Source organism: Musa acuminata, chromosome BXJ2-10, assembly GCF_036884655.1.
Source record: "Musa acuminata AAA Group cultivar baxijiao chromosome BXJ2-10, Cavendish_Baxijiao_AAA, whole genome shotgun sequence".
In the NCBI taxonomy this organism is placed as follows: domain Eukaryota; kingdom Viridiplantae; phylum Streptophyta; class Magnoliopsida; order Zingiberales; family Musaceae; genus Musa; species Musa acuminata.
The window spans coordinates 27,352,171-27,371,255 of record NC_088347.1 but is presented as its reverse complement, the minus strand read 5'-3'; the positions used below and the strand labels follow the sequence as shown (position 1 = coordinate 27,371,255).

The window sequence follows — 19,085 nt, the reverse complement described above, 5'->3', positions numbered from 1 at the left end:
AGAGATAAGAACAAGTTCATCCTTTTTATCTTCAGAACATGAGACAGAGAAACCATAATAGAGTTTGGATCAGAAAGCCAAGCATGGAGTTGATCAGTATGGAGATGTTCCATATTTCGTTAGACGAAGTACGAGGAGTCAGAAAGAGCAAAGAACAACCGAAGAATGTATCTGGAGGTCACAGTTGGGAGCCATTAGAACAAGGTCAGAACAGCTATTTTGCGTTTGTGGTTGGAGTTGACATAGCAGAAGGTCCTTTGAAGATGAGGAAGTTGAGTCTCTCCAGGCAGAAGTAGACGAAGGTGCCCTTTCTGTGGGTGAAGAAGCACCCAAACTTGGATCCCACCACGCATTGCCATCCAGGGCCATACCTCACATCAAATTCCTGGAACACCACAAGCATAAGGATGGGAAGAAATGGAGAAACAAGAACGAGAGAGAGAGAAGAAGAGGGTGGAAACCTTTTTGATGTGAGCAGCTATTCCCGTGCAGTCAAGGACATCAAAGAGGTCAAGAGCTTCGTAGGCACAGGACATGGCTTGCAGCTGCATCTTCACAGGCATGTCTGTGTCCTGGATTATTGCCCTTCCTTCCAACATTCTGCTCTTATCCTTGTCGTCTCTACGTTCTACTTCTCTATCGCTTCGGAATTAATCCAAATAGAAGGATGCTTTGGATGTGAGCTCTCTCTCTCTCTCTCTCTCTCATTTCTGCTATTTAATGTATGCTGACACGATGAGGGGAGAACCAGCCTGGCTTCTTCTCTGTCTCTCCTCTGGTAAGACCGCTGAGTCATGGCGTTGTCACTGCTATTATCTCTAATTCAAGCAAAGACGTGGCTTTTGATCTCTAGCGGTGGCGAATCAGGCCGGTGCAGACCGTGTGCCAGCTCGATCTGGGTATCACGACGGCGGGTCTCTTTCACCATTTGTATGCATGAGAAGATTGTGATGGCAAAAGAGTTGGTATTTATGCCAGATGATAAAGCCGATGCCTCAAGTGATGCTGCATCCTTAATGAAGACAGAGGACTCCCCCCTACACAAATCAAGGTTGAAGCTGCTATTTCCACGATGAATGATATCTTCTAAACAAGGAACCAATCCAAAACTTCATCTCTATCATACAGGTTAGAAAGGAAAGCACAACTAGGTTTTCTTCACACTTCTAATCTGACTGGTTGGCAGTTTACATTTGTAATCTCCAAATATCACCAAGTAAAATTCAATCCTAACTAAAATGCAACAATGTTTAAGTTGCAGTACTCAAATGATGGAGTTAGCTAAGAATCTGACTTCCAATCTCCCATTCCACTGTTCCGAAAAATCTCTGTTCTCATGCTATTTCAATTAAAATTTTTCTTGCCTGTGAACATTAACAATGCTGCATGCCAATATGAAGCCAAGTCTTGCCACAGTATGTTCTCTGCAGTCAGCATATAGAATTTTTTTTTCCCAAACCCAAGCAACATGCAGGCTCAGATTGACTTCTGGATACGAGGCTAAGATGCAGCAGTTCACATAGAATATAAGTTAGAAAACTGAACATTGCATTAAGGTACAAATTGCAGACTGAATTGCAGTATATAACTTTCATATCATGAGATACATTTGTGGATAACTGATATATGGTTCCATTCCTTTTTTTAATCGCATTTCACAGTGAAACATCATTTGTAATCGAATAAAGGTCCTGTAGCGACCGTATCACAATTTTATCTTACCATTGTCATCAAGCAGATTCTTGAAAGCTTGACCATCTTTACCAACCATCAGATAACTTGTACGATGCTCACATGAAGTTGTCATCTTCAAGTTCTTGCAGGGATTTACTAGTGGAAGCAAGTTGTTCATTAGATGCCATCATCTTCTCTGGAACATCAAACTCTTGTAGCTCCTCATCCCTGCCTGTTTATCCTTTCGAGCCTCTCCGTTTCTTTCCTCTTTTTCTGCAAGACCATCTAAACCAAGGCTTTCAGAGAGACAAAAGTTCGCCCACCTTGAAACTCAAGTTTATAGCAAGCTTTTCCTTAATAAAAGCAGGGACTGATGGGGAACAAACTTAGAGGAAGAAGGCTGTTCAAAACAATCGACAAAGATTCCGATGGATTCACAACCTTCTTATGATACTTGACTAATGTTAGAAGATCAGATAAGACAACCTACTGATGTAAATGAACCTTGTCATGAAACTATAAGCATAGTGGGTGACTGAAAACTGGACATGAATTACTTCAAACTTGTTCCTGCTATTATTTCTCATAAGGAGACTACATGTCTTGAATATCTTTATCATTTCTGAACTTTGCATGTCCGTCTGCTTCATAACCTCACGTTTTCGGTAGGCAAATAAGGGACTTCATTTCTTAACTGGGCCTTCCTCTCTGCTCTTTCTGCTGCATTGACAGCTTCTCTCACAAGTGCAACAAAGAAAATTAAAAATTTATGATGCTTTCATTTAAATAACAGTGGATCAAGCCTCATTGCCCAAAAAAATTGTTAAAAGCATGCAAAAATATTTGACCAGACCACATTTTAGATGAAAAACATTGACAATGGAAATATCAGAGTTAAAAGCAGAAAATGGTCAACAAAGAAATCTTGGAGTAGATTCAACTCATTCTAGACAACAAAATAATTATGTGAAAGTGCTCACTTGTCACTTCTTCAAATTATCTAGTAAACAGACAAACAAACCTATTTTTACAATGATCTGACACCCTCGAGAGAAACCTTTGTCCATTCAGGATTCCTGATATCTGCTGCAGACTGCTCTCCGTAAACACACCAAAAGAAGTTACGTCAGAAATTTTCGTGATTTAAGTTGACATAATAGCAAGTGAACATGTTATTGCAAACACGTTAACATGCTGCGATACGTGAGCATTCGATTGTTCTGAAGCCTCCAGGAGAGCATATCTTACTTTTCTCTTAAGCCTAAACCTATGTCTCACTCAATTTCCCTCACAAGGCACTATTATCACCAAAAACCCTAGATGGCTAAAACGAGAGACAGAGAAGAGAATAACATTAAGACAATAGAATTATTTCGACAACGGTCTTAGATCGACTAGGACGAGAAACAATAAATGTGGCTAACCAGCAACAAATTTGGCTAGAATAGGAGAAACAGATGTAGAAGGAACCAGTCAAGATAAAGGAACCAACTTTAAGGAAAAAGAAATTAACAGACATCTTCGGGGAACCCATACTTGATAATCTCCTTGTTCTCGTGCTCGTCCAACTTCCTGAAGATGAGTCAGTCGCCCGCTCCTGGCAGGGGCTTGAAGTAGGAAAATCATCTTCGCCTCTAGCTTCTTGACAGCAAAACCCGGTGGCCAGGAAACCTAGGGTTTCGTGGGCTCCGATGGAGAGTCTACACGCAGAGATTTCAACAACAGAGCAAAATCTAGGGTTTTTGGAACCAATAAAAGTAGGGTTTTTTTTTTTTTACCTACGACCCTCCCACGACGAAGCGAATTCGACCACTGGTCGAAAAGGGGCATCCAAATCGATCGAATTTATGATGGAGTTTGTTCTTCATCGAAAAGGGGCATCCATGATAATGCAAGAAATCGAATGAATCGAAGCCGTCGAAGTGAGAATCGAACGGGAGAATTGGGGTTGGTGTTTTGGCCGGTGGTGGCTCAGCGTGACCGGTTGACCCTCGCGGGGCCGTTCATATTTTTACGTATTTAAGGTCGTTTGGAAACATCATATTTTTCCTTAACAATCTCAATATATCATATATGCCATTACAAATCTTAATATTAACAAATAGTGATTATTAGTCGTAATAAATGATCATATGTACAACTCGATATCGCTGGAATCCAATTGGACATTCGTTGGGTCCACCTCTCCGAGAGAAGAACACTGATCAAACTCGTCCGATGCGGTCATACCTGTCTCATCCTTCCTGCCATGTGATCGGAGGGGTCCATGGACCCCGGTTAAAAGGTCGCTGTGACGTGTGAGTCCCGACGGGGTCAGTACATAAATTGATGATCCTTCCAGATGCCAGAGAGGGGAAACTGAAACGAACGGAAGCCCTTCAAGCGATCGATTTCGAGAGAGGTTTTTACTTCGATTCGATCGCATAGTAAAAGGAGGGCGAATAATTTCCCTGTTCGCGAAGAGAAGATCGAGAGATACGAAGGTGAAAGATGAGAAGGCGATGATGATGGGCGAGGATAAGTCGTCGCCGTCGTCGATAGGGATGGGGAGCAGAGAAAGAGATCGGGAGCTGCTGATTCCGGTGGGGGAGGATCCCGCCGATGATGGTGACTCCAAGACCTCCGCCGCTGCGGCCACCGCCTCCCCCTCCCGCCACCACTCCGGCCGAGAGGTCAGACTCGCCCTGTTCTATTTATCTAATTGGCCGTGAAAGGTTTCAATTTTTTGTTGCGTCAAGATTGATTTTGGACATCTCCTTCTCGATCTATAAGATAAGTTATTTTTTGTTCGAACCGTCTATCTTGGAGCTTGTAGGTTTACATGGCTCCGGTTTTCCTAGTAATATCGAACAGTAATTAGAGGAGACTAACTTCCAATAGTGTACTAAGTTTAAGTTTTTGCTAGTTAACAACCAGTCAAACTTTAGTCGCATGAGAAATTCTTGTCATTCCTTTTCTGCCACCAAATTCTTTCATTTTTTATATATTCTTACAAAAACACCCTTTCTGGTTTCTGCTCCACAATATGCTTTACTGTGCATCTGGAACTCGAAAATTATACACGTTTTGTCAGTCCTCTTAGCTAACTCAGTGGCTATGTCGAGAGAAACAACTATAGACTTTGTGCTGCCTTGTAGAGATCCATCTGATCTTTTTTATGTGAATAGCTTTTGTCTGATAGAAGGACACAATTCCGGATTACTAGTCTAATTTTACCCACTAAATCTGGTTAAATTCCATATTTTGGAGAGGAATGTCCGGGCAATGAGCATGGTCTACCCTTTGGGCCATTATGAACCCATGCTGATGAGATGCTGGCACCATAAAGTAGAAGTATCAACTTCCTTCTTTTTGTATGTAGTACTTTTCTTTTCGGAAACTGGATCAGAAATGACTTGGCTTGCCTTTTCTTCTGGATGTGCTCCTAGCTTTTGTTTTGACTGTATGTTTAAATAACTACATAAATATTCAATAGGATGTGAAATTCTAACTTGCTTATAGTTTTAGCAATTAACATTAATCTTCAATAGGATGTGAAATTCAAATTTGCAAGGCTTCGTGAAAATAGCTTTAAGCTGAACTTTAATTATACAAGTAACACATTATAGGTCAAATCCCAAAATTTAAATTATATAACTCGGTGCTAAAGAGTTGCCACTGGATGGATCTTGTTCATACATACTAAGCATGATCAAGGAAGAAGTCCTTATACTATGACCATCAGAATGTACACGATAAAACATCCCAAAGTCCTTGTTATGGTTTCCTGGTATATTCACATATCCACTCCATTTACGTTTGTTCTGAGTCTGCATTACTTGAGGAAGTAATACAGATCTTCCTTCTGCAAGGAAGGATGAAATTCTAAAATAGAAGTTACAACAAACTTATGGGAGCTTGTAGGTTTTTCTGCTCATATTTGTGACTGAACAAATATGACTTGTTGTCGTGGTTCTTAATTGACCCTCAGATTAGTTTTATTTTCTTTCTTTGTTTTGGGCTAGTTTTTTCTTTTTTCCCCTTTTTTTTAAATCACCAGAGTAAGTTCCCAAGCAATCTACTGGTGCACTTAATTTCTTTATCTATTTTTTGTGGGAAATTATATATCTCTGGCCAGCATATGTTACATTGGAAGGTATATGTCCTTTTACTAGTTTTATAGTAATTGCTATTACTTCTGTTTGCTGGAACCTGAAGTAGCTTTAACAAATTTTCTGCTTTCTTTTCTTCTTGCTACAACTTTTTTCATTTTCTCTTTTCTCAGTGTAATTTCATACTGCACTTGATTTATGATTGATGCTCTTCCATGCAACTCCATAGATATTCTTAAACTCTGTAATTTATTTTACATTGATTGACATATCATAAGAATCTTTGTCATATCCTTTTAATTGAAAAGTATTACTTAAACAGGCATTTCACAAAGTTGTTCGTAGTTGGGCTTCAAAAAAGTTCATGACCGGATGGTAATTTTCTCCTGAATGATTTGCACTTTCTTCACAATGTTGAGCTAAGTATTAGTTCACTGTTATGATGCTATTTAATTTTCAGCTATTTTATATGTTGTTTCATTTGTAAGAACCTGTTATTGGTACCGACCCTTTTAATACATGATTTTTCTTTGCTTATTTTGCTCATTTTTATGATACTGTACAAGGGTAATAGTTACTGTTTATATTGGTAACAAGAGTATTGAATTATTGAATGAATGCTTCTGTTAACTAACTTTTTTGATGTGTAAGCAAGAAGAGATTCAGAACCATCTGTTTCTCATTAGTTCTATAAAACAAAATTTTCTTTTTAAACTGGTTCTTCAAAATTGGCAATATCTTTCAACCTTGTTCTTTTACCTATTTTCTCTTCTTTCTTGTTACCCCAATATGCCATTATATTGTTAAAGATGCTATACAATCCAGTTATTAGGATAAGTATTCTGCAATAGGAGAACTTAGTTTTCGAAAAAAAAAAACACAAAAGGCTTTAATTAGGAAAATTGCCTTCATGAACATTGACCATATGCATTTATAGTCTTTCACATAAAAGGAGCATTTGGAGATATACAGAAAGTCATTTTTGTTTTGGTTCTGATGTAAGTAAATTTATTGAGATTTCTTTGTCTTTTGCTGTTCTGACATCAATTTTATTCTTGCAGTGTTATCCTATTTCCAATAGCAATTACTTTCTACATCACTTGGTGGTTTATTCGTTTTGTGGATGGATTTTTCTCTCCAATCTATGCCCAACTTGGAATTGACATATTTGGTATGCGTAAAAGTTTTCTAAAAGCGTTCTTTTTATTTAAGAATGTTCTTATGTGGTTTATTTTTCTCTTCTGTATTCTTTGATCTGCCAAGGGAGATCAATCTTTTTTCAAATACTTATATTTCTCCCATTCTCCTGCTGTGGAGCTCACTGCTTTTGTTCTTTTTTATCAGGGCTTGGTTTTATAACTTCTATCACATTCATCTTTTTGGTTGGAGTTTTCATGTCTTCTTGGCTAGGGACATCTGTTCTTAGCCTCAGTGAGTGGCTTATCAAGCGGATGCCTTTTGTTCGCCACATTTACAATGCATCTAAACAAATTAGTACTGCCATATCACCTGGTAATACATTCTTTTTACCTTGATGGTTCTGTCAATCCACACTATATTTTGTTACTCACGATGTCTATCTACAGATCAAAACTCTCAAGCCTTCAAAGAAGTGGTCATTATAAGGCACCCTCGAATTGGTGAATATGCATTTGGTTTCATCACTTCAACTGTTGTTCTTCAGGTCTGAAAACAAACATCATTCCATCAGTTTTCCTAATCTTGTAATATTTAAAACATCTAGTCTTAATAGCTTATGTTCTTACATGTTTTTTGTTGGTTCTCTATGTACGAACCTATTCCTATTTTTTGAGTTCTCATTAGGCATTGATGTTATGCTGCTCAGTATTTAATATATTCCTTGTAAAATCTTTAGAAGTGGCCTTTTGTTTCTACAAACCTAAAGTTCTTTTTAAAGGTTTTGAGGATGGCTTGAGTTCAGATCAAAGACTGAGAATGGAGAGCTATGTTGGAGGTTTTTATTTGAGACTGATTGAATGGAACAACATACTTCTATCTTGTGGTGTACCAGATTTGTAAATAAGGTTTCAATTTTAGAATAAGCATCATTCTCAGTACCAATTATTCTGTATATTGTCAACGGCTTCCAAGGTGGGAGCAGGTTAGTTTAAAGAAATTCAAATATTGGAAACTAATTGGGTGTAGCGAAACATGATGAACTTTGCTTATATGGGGAGGACAGACTTTGACTTGGATAAAAAATATTTTGACCTCACTGTTCTATGGAGTTCCATTTTGCACTAGGTGATGTAAAAAAAAGTTTGTGGATGATGATACTTTGCATGTGCATCAGGTTTGGCAAAGATCATATTTGGAAAGACATTGACTATATCACATATTAATGATGCTTTGTCCTCCATTGGTTTTGGTAAAAATCTATATGGATGATGATGCTTCATTGGCTTTTCATATTGCTGGATCAAAAGCCAGCATCAGTGGCTGGAAAATGCAAAAGACTTGCAGCATATATATTGGATGGGACAAAAGCTGGGGAAATTGAATGAGAAAGGATCTCAGACAGATGTTCAATCAACTAAGAAAATCCATTTTCTACACTAAAATCATTCGTCCTTCAACGGGAGAGGGGACAGGATCAGACAGGAGCAGAGCAGGGACTTGACAGATACATGTAGTCAATGGCTAAGAGCTTCTGAATAGCTGGAAAAATGGTTATTTCACTTATTTGGCAGTTTGAGGAAATTCCTGGATGTGGTGGAATCGGTTCCATAACAACTATCTCTGCGCTCACATATTATTCCCATAGTTGGTCTCTTGCTTCTGCTCCCTTGTAATAAGTCTCCCTGGAGGCCCTGTGGAACACTAGAGACATCGAGCAGATGAGACCTATCAATTTGTTGGGACTAGAGAATGACAAATACAAAACCAATTTTGTTTGTCATATGGAAGGGGGAAGTTACCATGGATAGTGTGGTGAAGGTGCTAGAATTGTTAGAGGCATCTAATTATGCATAGAAGTGGGCTTGGCATTTCCTCCATGGCCATTGTAGTGAGCCTTTAGGAACAAAAGCAAAAAAGAAAATGATAGGCCAGATAATCCAGTCATCAACCTACTTGATCATATATACATGTCCTTGCAGAAATTTCGTCACATTCATATTGGTATCATTAATCATGAATTCTCATTTTTGTGTTAGTTTCTTGCAAATTCATTCTTATTTAACTGGAGTTTTTTTTGTTATGATGTTTTTTTACCACCTTAATCTGCAGAATTACACTGGTGAAGAGGAGCTATTCTGTGTCTATGTTCCTACCAACCATCTCTATATTGGTGACGTCTTTATGATCAACTCGAGGGATGTTATTAGACCAAACCTCTCTGTCCGAGAGGGAATCGGTTAGTTGCAAACTTCTTGGGTTCAATTTCATGCAAGATTCTGAGTCCTATTTCTCATCTCTGCAGCTCTATATTCTTAGTTTATGTCTTCCATTATGTCAATTTCAATATCAATAATGTTTTTGATGCAGAGATTGTGGTGTCAGGGGGCATGTCAATGCCTCAAATTCTGTCAACACTGGAATCACATTCAATACAATTGGATCGAACCGGATTTCCCTGAAACTAAGACCAATGGTGTTTTTCTTTTCTTAACCATTCAGATGGTTAGATTTGCAGTTTGATCAGATTTAGCTGTCATGAAACTTTCTTCCACTCTTAGGTTTTCAACTTCCACACTGCTATGTAAAGTTTTAAAGAGCTCAGAGGAATGATATCGGAGAATGGTTTGGTGTTCCTTTCCAGTTTTACAGTCATATGTAAAGATTGATGTAGATTATAGTTCTACTCTATTTTGTTGAGTATGACATTGTTTATGCATCAGAAATTTTCATTTCTGCTCATTTTTCACTGAGACATTTCACAGATAGGCGATTGTTTCCTCCTCTTTTTTATCATTTCCTGACAGCAACTTCTTCCATGTGCAAACTTTGTGAGCATCTGCTTCTTGTCAATTGTTTAATGATATTATTGTTGTTATTTTGATTACATGGGAATGTAGTGCGATAGCGTGGCTCGACAAGCATAGCAAGCCGTAGTAGAACTGGATCCGCAGACCAAGTGTTCGACCAATTTACCTTGCAGTTCGCTGGCACACCAAGAGACCTGCGGTTCCGTTGTTGCGGAGCTTCCACAGCCACTGAAACAATTCCAATTACGCTGCTTTGATTTCGTCCTTGTTTATATATGAGCAACGTGATATGTCGGCCTCTGCTTTATAGTCACGATGATCATTTGATGGATCGATTACAACCGCATCAAGATCTCTGAGGACATGTCCTTTAGTGCATGCCCGTCCCGACTCTTCACATGGCAAGGACGGCCCTCGGCATCCCACCGTGAATAATAAAAGAAGGAAACAAAAAGGAACCACGAATCCTCTCTCCCCTCTTATAAATCTCATTGCCCTCTTCATTCCGATCTGAAAACCCCGTCAATGGTGCAGCTTTCCTTCCGAACTCCCTTCAAATCTTAAATCTTGATCGAAGCTCGGGTGCCCCGTTGCTTCATTCACCAGATCCTTCTCTTTGTTCTCCAGATCATTGCGCAAAAAGGGGACCTTTTTGGGTTCCAATCCGGCTTCCGCCATGGCCACTTCTTGGAGAGTTTTGCGAGTCACTCTCCTTCTCTTTCTCCTGGTCCGATGTCTTTCTGTTGCTTCCATAACCCTAATTGACGACGCCGACGACGATCTTGAGGGGCTCGAAGAGCTCCTGGCGATTGACGAAGAGGAGGAGCAGAAGGGCGGCGGCGGCGACGGTGGAGGTGCCTCTAGCAGGTCGTCGGAGGCCGAGCTCCTCCGCCGAGCCCAGAGGATCGTTCTTGAGCTGAGCAATGAGAATGCCAAGAAAGTGGTCGACTCCAACGAGGCCGTTCTCCTGCTCGGCTACACCCCCTGGTGCCCCAGGAGTGCCGAGCTGATGCCCCGGTTCGCGGAGGCCGCGACCACGCTTAGGGAGATGGGGAGCAGTCTCGTGGTGGCGAAACTCGATGCCGAGAGGCACGCCAAGGCTGCATCCCTTCTCGGAATTAAGGGTTTCCCGACGATACTTCTGTTCGCCAACGGGACCGCGCTGGCTTATAGGGGTGGATTTACGAAGTAAAAATAATCTCACAATTTTTTCTACTTTTATTTTCTTGATATCATCTTCTTATCTTCTTTTCTTTCTTGATAGTTACTGCAGATTAGGGAAACATACTTCTAGTTCTTTATGTGGTTTAGCACTGGGAGCGTTGACAACTATGAATCTTCTACATTTAGTTCTTGCTTTGTAGTCCTGAAGAATTGAAGTGTTTGACTGAGTTGTTTTTCAATGATATTGTTATTTTCCTTGACATTTTGATTGTTGGATCTCTCCTTAGTCTGCCCAATCTCTTGATTTGCTAGTTCTTTGCGTTGATATATTATGATTGTCACTTCTCCATACTGTATTATAAGCTTTACATAATTAAGATTTTTTGCTTCATTTTGTCCATTTCATACTTTTCTACCAAACTTTTTCCTGGAAGATTGGATGATTTTGCCGAATTTGATGTAATCATGTGATCTTAGAATGCAACATTCTCTGCACATTAGTAGTCCTTTTTTATCCATCTAAGAGGGTGATGTGAGAGGTCATTATGTAATGCGCCCAATACATAATGCAGTTGATACGTTCACAGTCTCCAGTTCATTTGGATTTGTTTCACATTTTAATTATGCTCTCTTGTTTCCGGAAGTGTTGCTGAACAAAGTCAGACTTGTTGTAGCTCTACATTGAAGAAGTATCTAAATCTTGTGCTTAATAACTGTTTCATTAACTTAAAATGGTCGTTGTCTTCTTCTATATTCAGGGAGGAGATTGTGATTTGGGCAAGAAAAAAGACTGGTGTACCTGTCATAAGGCTATCTTCTATAAATGATGCTGAGGAGTTCCTGAGACAGCACCAGATATTTATCATTGGTCTCTTCGAAAAATATGAAGTATGTGATATATTCATGCAACTAAAATATATAAACCAAATAAATTTAGGTTCTAAATAACCTCGAGAGCCCAAGTGATGAAGAGCCAGCATTATAGGCATGATGTAGTGTCTGAGTCAAAATGAGAGGGGTATTACGATGATTGAATATAGCATAAGTAATTGGAGACTGGAGATGGTTTTAGCTGTGGATTTTCTCTACACCTAAAATATTTTTTCCAGTTTTGCTTTTTATATTTTATATCTCATACAGTTCCAGCTAAGCATTTAGTTCTTTCAGTTAATGAACTAAAACATGTTTTCATAAAGGTATAATGACTATATGAGCCGCAGTTTGAAAGTCATTCACTCGTCACATGAAATATTATCATGCAGATGCACAGCATACACGAAGAACTCTCAACTTAATGGTTTATGTTCTAAAAGTAAATTCCTTTATAATAAAAAATTAAAAGTCATGATTAAGGCTCTTCTTTTGTAATCTTCAAACAAAGTATAAATAGTAAAAGTAGAGGAACTAAAAGATTCTGTTGGACTGCAAATTTTGCACTAAAATATTGGGGAATTTATAATATGCAAATATCCTCCAAAAAATCTATTTGATTATGTCATAAATGCTTGTCCAAAACTTTACAGAAAAAGAAACAAATAAAGAAGGAATTAGTTACTTCCTTATTTTCTTAATATACCACTAAAGCTGCAAATGTTTCCTTCTGGTATTAAGGAAGTTGCAATTAAGATTAAATAAGTTTTTCAAGTTTCCATTTTCAGGCATTTTAAATGAGTTCTCCCACATCATCTTGGAACCTCATGGTGGCAAAGGATCAGATAGCCGAGGTAGTAATAGGTAGAAGGCCTTCTCTTGTGCCTCTCCTAACCTCTTAATTGATTTCCCAACAACCTATCAAAGTCTAGTTTACAAAAAGGCCAAACACACAGGATCCCATAGAAAAATGTGTCTGATTTATAAAGAAACCTTGTGGCTCTCTTTTTTTCTATACACCTTTGCTTGCAATTCCTGGTCCGGTTGCACTTAGGCTTATAGGACTGTACCTCTAGAAATATTTTTCTCCCGGTCTGGGCATAGCCATTACTGATGTATAACAAGCATTTTTTTTTATCATAGTGAATCTTGCCTTTTTATCCCAGTTGGGTGTATTTCCACTGCCTTCGGAACTTAAAAATTGATGTATATATTAGTAAGCATTTTTGTGATCATAGAGCATATTTATCTCTTTTGTCACAAATTTTGCTATTTGAAGTCGATTATCTTTTGCAGGGACCTGAGCATGTAGAGTTTGTAAAAGCAGCTACTACAGATAATGAAATCCAGTTTGTGGAAACCAATGATATTAACATAGCTAAGGTTTTGTTTCCAGAAGTTGGAACTGAAAAGAAGTTCATCGGACTTGTTAAAAGTGAACCTGAGAGATACGAGAAATTTGGTAAGTTGGTGTTATATTTACTTCTTGCATTTACTTCTTGGTAAGTTATTTACTTCAGGTTTTAGAAATATGTTTGTTTTTGTCTTGATGTGATGTAGCTCAGATTTAGTAGCTTAGTGTTTCAGTCAAATTAGTTCCTAGGTTGTATCTACTAGAGATTTGATTTATATTCTTCATGAGTTATGAGTGCTAATTAGTATTTAAGGGTGGTTAGATCTTTTATTTAGTTATCCTTCATTATTTTCATTAAAGCATTGATGATTTTGATGATTTCTTATCTTTAACATCAGACTGGACCTGTTTCATCTTCCACAAGCTTGTCTCTGCTTCTAGATGAGTTTAATTCTACCATACTTACTTTAATTTTAGAGATATTTTAAGTCCTTCTGAAGCATGAATATTTAACAGTTCACATTCTGATAACCACCTGATTTAGCATTTTGGTAACCTTTATTTTTTGTATGTTTCTGTTGTTAGCTTATGTATTGTTCATTCTGCTTATTGTTGGTGCTCTTAGTTTCTTTACCTTGCTTTTGCTCCATGAAGTTCCATAACAATATTTTATTAAAGTAAAATCTAGTGATGTATCTTTTTGCTCTTGCAGTGGAAAATTTTGAGGAACAGAAGATCTTGCAATTTGTAGATTATAATAAGTTTCCTTTAGTTACCGTATTGACAGAACTAAATTCGGCTAGAGTCTATTCCAGCGCCATCAAACTCCAGGTTATCTCTAATTGATTGTTGCATTTTTTTCCTTATTTATGTAAGTGATAAATCTTAACAACTCTATGTGTGTATTTGACATTAAGCAAATTAAAGATGACAATGACAACAAACTCCACTCAAAGCCCAACTATCTGTGATTCAGGCACAATCTGAGTTCCCTTATCTTGTTTAGATTTAATTTCTTTGGAATATGGCAGTCGAGCAACGTGGTTTTGGATAAAGATGAAAATATTGTAATGATGTCATCATTATCAATCTTATATATGATACACATTGAGGACAGTGCCATGGAGGGTATTAAGGACAATTGTAGTTGTGTATGCCACTGTGATACCATGAGTTTAAAGCGGACCACTAATATTAAATTAAAACTATACTATTAAACAAGTCAAGTACTCGAGGAGGAACAAAGGCTGTTAAGTTGTTATGTGCTTGATGAATGGAGAAAGCAATACTCCACATTGTTCCTTTGTCTAAAGGTAAAACAAGTGACAAAAGTTTGGAAGGTGAAAAGTCATGAAAGGAGTGAGTAAAATACATCGAAGTTAAAACAATCAGTTCTAGGATAAAATATTTGGGACAACTTAGTTTGGCCAACCAACTCATTTTGTCTAAGAATGGAACTGGACTTAGTGTGCACCAAGGAAATGAGGATTAAGCTGAAATGCTTGCTTTGGGTTGCTAAATTGCAGCTGACAATATCGGCCACTGTGGTGCTAATGCATCTGCGTCACTCTCATTCCGCTATATTGCATCACCTCATACGTTGTGTGATTGTTAGGGCTTAAAAATGTCACAAAGGCCACAGTGGCAGCGGCCACAACTACAATATAGAACTACACCACCACAGCCACAATTTAAGCATTTTAGTCACCCTGTTCTAGGCATCTCAAATTAATGGGCCAATTCTCCCATTGGGTCTGTTCATGACAGTAAAAGTATGAAATTTGGCTATAATAAGGACGAAAGAGAAGTACCAAGAGGCATTACTAACTTTGTAGAATTTACATTTGAATATAATTCCTTGAAAACATTAGATTTGCATCTAATTTCTTTTAAGAAGGATGGTCCTATGAAAAATTTTCCATTTACAAAAGAAATTATACTTGTTCCCACCAATGCATCCGTGCTCCCTGTATATTTAGATGGCCCCTCTTTAGCTATTTTCCACTCCCCTTAGGACCATGTCTCATACGAAAAGAAAAAGCAAAGAGAAATCCTAGTGAACAGAAGGGCATAATAAAAAATGAGAAACAATGCATAATCACATGCACACATTAAAGTATCCACAAGACATCTCTATAAATAGCTAAATGCTGCCTGGCCTTGCTTTTTCCCAGACTTGCTCATGCAGCCCTCAGTCAAATTTCTTTAGTTAGTGAAGATATGCCTGCATATGTGTACAATTGTATTTGTCTGAGAATGCTAACCTCAGTCAAATTTCTTTTTAGGTTTTTATCTTTGCAGCTGCCAATGAGTTCAAGGATCTTTACCCACTTCTTCAAGATGTTGCGAGGCCTTATAAGACAAATGTAAGTCCTGCTGCTTTTAGTTATCTACTGTTTTTAGGCAGTTTCTGACATTTGATTGTTTGCAGATAATGTTTGTGTATGTAGACAATGCTGAAGACAATCTTGCAAAACCATTTTTGACTTTATATGGACTTGAAGCTGAAAAGCCCATTGTAAGTTTGCTAGTAATTTATTATGTTATTTCTATTTTCTATCATCATTATTTCTCAACAACTTTGTAATTTCCTAGCATTTAACCATTGATCAGGTAGTCGTTTTATGAATGGGATAAATTTTCATAGTTTCAACAGCTTAGTTGGAACTCTATGTTTCTAATGGTTTTGAGGAGGAATGAATGTTATTTATCTAGTTTCAAGCAGAAATGTAAATTCTAATGCAATTATCAAGACAGAACCGAATCTTATGAATAAAAATGATCAAGAGTTTTCTTTTCCAGGTTTAGTATTATGTTCAGTGTTTTCTGGTTTGCATTCTTGAAGTTTGCAAATCTGATCTTGTTCCACCAAGACATGCATTAAAACATATGATTTCCAATTCATTTCCTTCTCTTCTGTTGCCTTTTCACTGTGTTCTTTTCCTTTTGGAATGCTTTTGGAGTCTCCCCCCTTGCTTTTGCAATTTTTTAATATTTTCCTCCTCCCTTCAAAATTACATAACGTGTCCTAGATGCTTACAGTAGGGCTTAAATTTTTTATTTTATGACTATACACAGTGTGTTACAATTCAGTATCTATTTTTGGCATTGTAGTTGAAATCTCGTGAAATACAGTTGAACAATGTCCAGTCATCTATCCATTCATTTCTCCACTTTATTACAGTATTTTATCTCTTTTCCTGTGAATCTAGGCATGTCTTGTAGTCATCTTTTTTTTATATATAATATTATTATTTTGATTCACAGGTAACTGCATTTGATAATAGGATTGGTTCCAAGTACTTGTTGGAGTCAGATCTCACGAGGAACACCCTAGAAGTACGTTTTACTCAGCATAATTCTGCATAAATTATGAACGAACATCCATAGTTGGAATGTTGTAGGTTGGAATTGTTGTTCTTCTTTAATATATTTTCAGGAATTTTGTTCTGGGCTGCTTCATGGTTATTTGCCACCCTACTTCAAATCAGAACCAATACCAAATGAGGTATGTACACAATTAAATTGTGTTAGTTTGATAACTTGTGCAAATTGTGATGACCTGGTAAAAAATGATTTGATACTCTTGGCTAATGATTTATTGGTTAAAATTTTACACCTACGCCCTCAGCCTCCATGATAAAATGTATCATTGGTTTTCATTATCTCATATCTGATGATACATGTCCATGATATCTGTTTTTCTAATTGTTAATATGGGGCACACGACAATGTTGATTGCAAAGAGATCTTTGTCATCGTGATATCTTTGAGTAGCTTAATGAGACACAAATTTTGTTACAATAGCTTCATGATCCGTGATCATCACTTAAGTGTACAATTTAATTGACCCCAGGTGCAGATTTATGGTTGATGTTTTTCCAGCACAGGACTTCCTTGGAGATTAATTGTTTGGAAAGTAATTTACAATTGTATAATGAAATTGGTGTTCAGTTTTGTGAAATGTTAATGTTGCTTTGTATGCAGCTGTTTTTATTCTTCTATAGTTTTTCTTTATGATTTTGACTGTTCACTACTGCATGATCCAGTATTGATGGCACCACGCTGGTGATCATCATATTTGATGGCAGTGATAGCTGATATCTGCTTAGCATTAATAACTATGGATACAGTCTACCAAGAGATAGGTGATATTCCTAACATTCATTGTTGCCAAGTTTATAACTGCTACTAAGGTAATCTTTAGGATGATAACTGCTAAGTAAAATGAGTAATTAAATTTATCATATAACTATTTTTCTTTTCAATTATTGTGAAGCTTCAATGAGATGAATATTGTTACACATTGCCATTTGTTGATTTGAGATGAATATTCTGAACAATTTTGTTGTTACTCATATTATGTGAATTCTTTTCTCTTTTTCTCATGAATATTGCAGAAAGCGTTGATTGAGAAAGTTGTTGGTAAGACTTTCGATGCTTCTGTCTTGGACAGTTCAGAAAATATATTTCTAGAGGTACGATGATTATTTGGTCATTGATTTAGCAAATGATGTTGTAGCTAGATGTTTTTGCTGGTGCTTTATCATTTCTTCTTTAGTTGCTTGTTAAATTTTTATCTGCATGTGACTCGTAAAATACTTTGTTTTAAACTAAAGGTGTATACACCCTGGTGCTTTGACTGTGAGGCCACAAGCAAGCAGATAGAAAAATTAGCCAAGCATTTTAAAGGGCTGGAGAATTTAAAATTTGCCAGAATCGATGCTTCTTCAAATGAGCATCCAAAGCTGCAGGTATGGAATTTGAGTATTTATATTGAGGACAATAATAAATAACTCTTAAAATAAAAAGGTGAATTGTTGGTAATTGCTTTTTCTATTATTTTTTAAAAAAGATTATGACCACGACCTCTACTGATTTTAGAAGAGTGAATGAATTTTGACATTTATTCTCTTTCCATAAAGAGCATTGACGCCACTTCATTTAAGTTGATAATTTGATCAAAATAACCAAAAACAAATCAAAATTTGGATTTTTGTCTTAGAAAATTATTAGTGAGTGGTGCTAAGCTGAATTCACGGTAAAGTTCTCTGGAGGAATATTTCTTGATCTATATATGCAATTGTATTGATCTTGAGCGCCTTTAACTTGATAGTGATATTGCATTTCGTGGAGCTCAATAGTAGGAAAAGTTCTATGTAGTCACTCTTTGAGATATACTCGGGACATGATAGCTTGTCGTTGTTGTTAGTTATATTGTGCTTGACTCATCTAAATAACTTCCTGGCTTGTAAATTTAAGCCATGTACCGGGTCACCATCGTGTGATTGTTTGATACTATAAAATGTGGTCATGTCTTTGTTCATGGAAACATGTAAAAGTAATGAGCTCAAGGACATGCTTAACAAATTTGTACTAGATGGGATTCATATATTTTGCTCATAGCAAGAACATTCTGCTATTCATTGGTATGTTATCTTAGCTATTCTAACAATGGTTTACTGTTATACTGCAGATAAACAACTACCCAACACTTCTATTCTATCCTGCTCGAGACAAGTCAAATCCTGTGAGTACAGCCAATCACGACCACTTTCTTTTTTCTGATTGCCACCGGTTTCTGTATTTATCCCAAATACGTCTTGTTTTACAGATTAAAGTTTCCAAGAAATCGAGCTTGAAGGAATTGATAGCCTTCATCAACAAGAATATTAGATCCGACGACGGCAGAGGAATTACAGATAGTGATCACAACAAGAAAGATGAACTATAATACATGCTGATTATCCAAATTTTGAAGAGTGCTTTCACCAGAGGCTTTGATTGTAAACTAATCAGTAGGTGATGTATTCTTCATCTTTGATTGTAAACTAAAATGGGATGTGACTTATACAGACTTGTAAACAAATCTCCGAAGAGGCTTTTGATGTGCGAATGAAGTCAGTAAACATATCAGTTGATCTGCATAATGTGGAATGCCTTTTCATGAACCTAAAAGAAATTTTATAAATTTGATATTGACTT

At 37.2% G+C, this 19,085-nt stretch overlaps 3 protein-coding genes across 6 annotated transcripts; 2 read left to right on the top strand and 1 right to left on the bottom strand.

The window, feature by feature from the left end:
• Positions 1 to 5: 5 nt before the first annotated feature.
• LOC104000801 (uncharacterized) lies at positions 6 to 3,680 on the bottom strand. Of its 4 annotated transcripts, none has more exons than XM_065128909.1 (5): positions 3,453 to 3,680; positions 3,211 to 3,374; positions 1,723 to 2,767; positions 462 to 1,037; positions 6 to 385 (listed from the first exon to the last, which is right to left on the bottom strand). In XM_065128909.1, the coding sequence occupies exons 4-5, from the start codon at positions 597 to 599 to the stop codon at positions 215 to 217; spliced, it is 309 nt and encodes a 102-aa protein (XP_064984981.1). In that variant the 5' UTR covers positions 600 to 1,037; positions 1,723 to 2,767; positions 3,211 to 3,374; positions 3,453 to 3,680; the 3' UTR covers positions 6 to 214. The 4 variants fall into 4 exon arrangements, 3 of the variants coding, with proteins under 3 accessions (XP_064984981.1, XP_064984983.1, XP_064984984.1); XM_065128911.1 differs by having other exon boundaries at positions 1,723 to 1,959; XM_065128912.1 differs by having other exon boundaries at positions 1,723 to 1,947.
• Positions 3,681 to 4,007: 327 nt separating this feature from the next.
• Positions 4,008 to 9,551, top strand: LOC135624872 (protein LIKE COV 1-like). The gene is made up of 7 exons (XM_065128905.1): positions 4,008 to 4,346; positions 6,088 to 6,140; positions 6,827 to 6,936; positions 7,110 to 7,277; positions 7,352 to 7,449; positions 9,015 to 9,141; positions 9,273 to 9,551. Exons 1-7 carry the CDS (start codon positions 4,176 to 4,178, stop codon positions 9,362 to 9,364), a joined length of 819 nt encoding a protein of 272 aa, XP_064984977.1. The 5' UTR covers positions 4,008 to 4,175; the 3' UTR covers positions 9,365 to 9,551.
• A 507-nt stretch (positions 9,552 to 10,058) lies between these two features.
• Positions 10,059 to 19,030, top strand: LOC104000804 (protein disulfide isomerase-like 1-5). The gene is made up of 12 exons (XM_009422936.3): positions 10,059 to 10,900; positions 11,635 to 11,764; positions 13,043 to 13,208; positions 13,813 to 13,931; positions 15,386 to 15,466; positions 15,532 to 15,618; positions 16,368 to 16,439; positions 16,540 to 16,608; positions 17,501 to 17,578; positions 17,720 to 17,854; positions 18,577 to 18,630; positions 18,715 to 19,030. The coding sequence occupies exons 1-12, from the start codon at positions 10,389 to 10,391 to the stop codon at positions 18,832 to 18,834; spliced, it is 1,623 nt and encodes a 540-aa protein (XP_009421211.2). The 5' UTR covers positions 10,059 to 10,388; the 3' UTR covers positions 18,835 to 19,030.
• Positions 19,031 to 19,085: the final 55 nt, after the last annotated feature.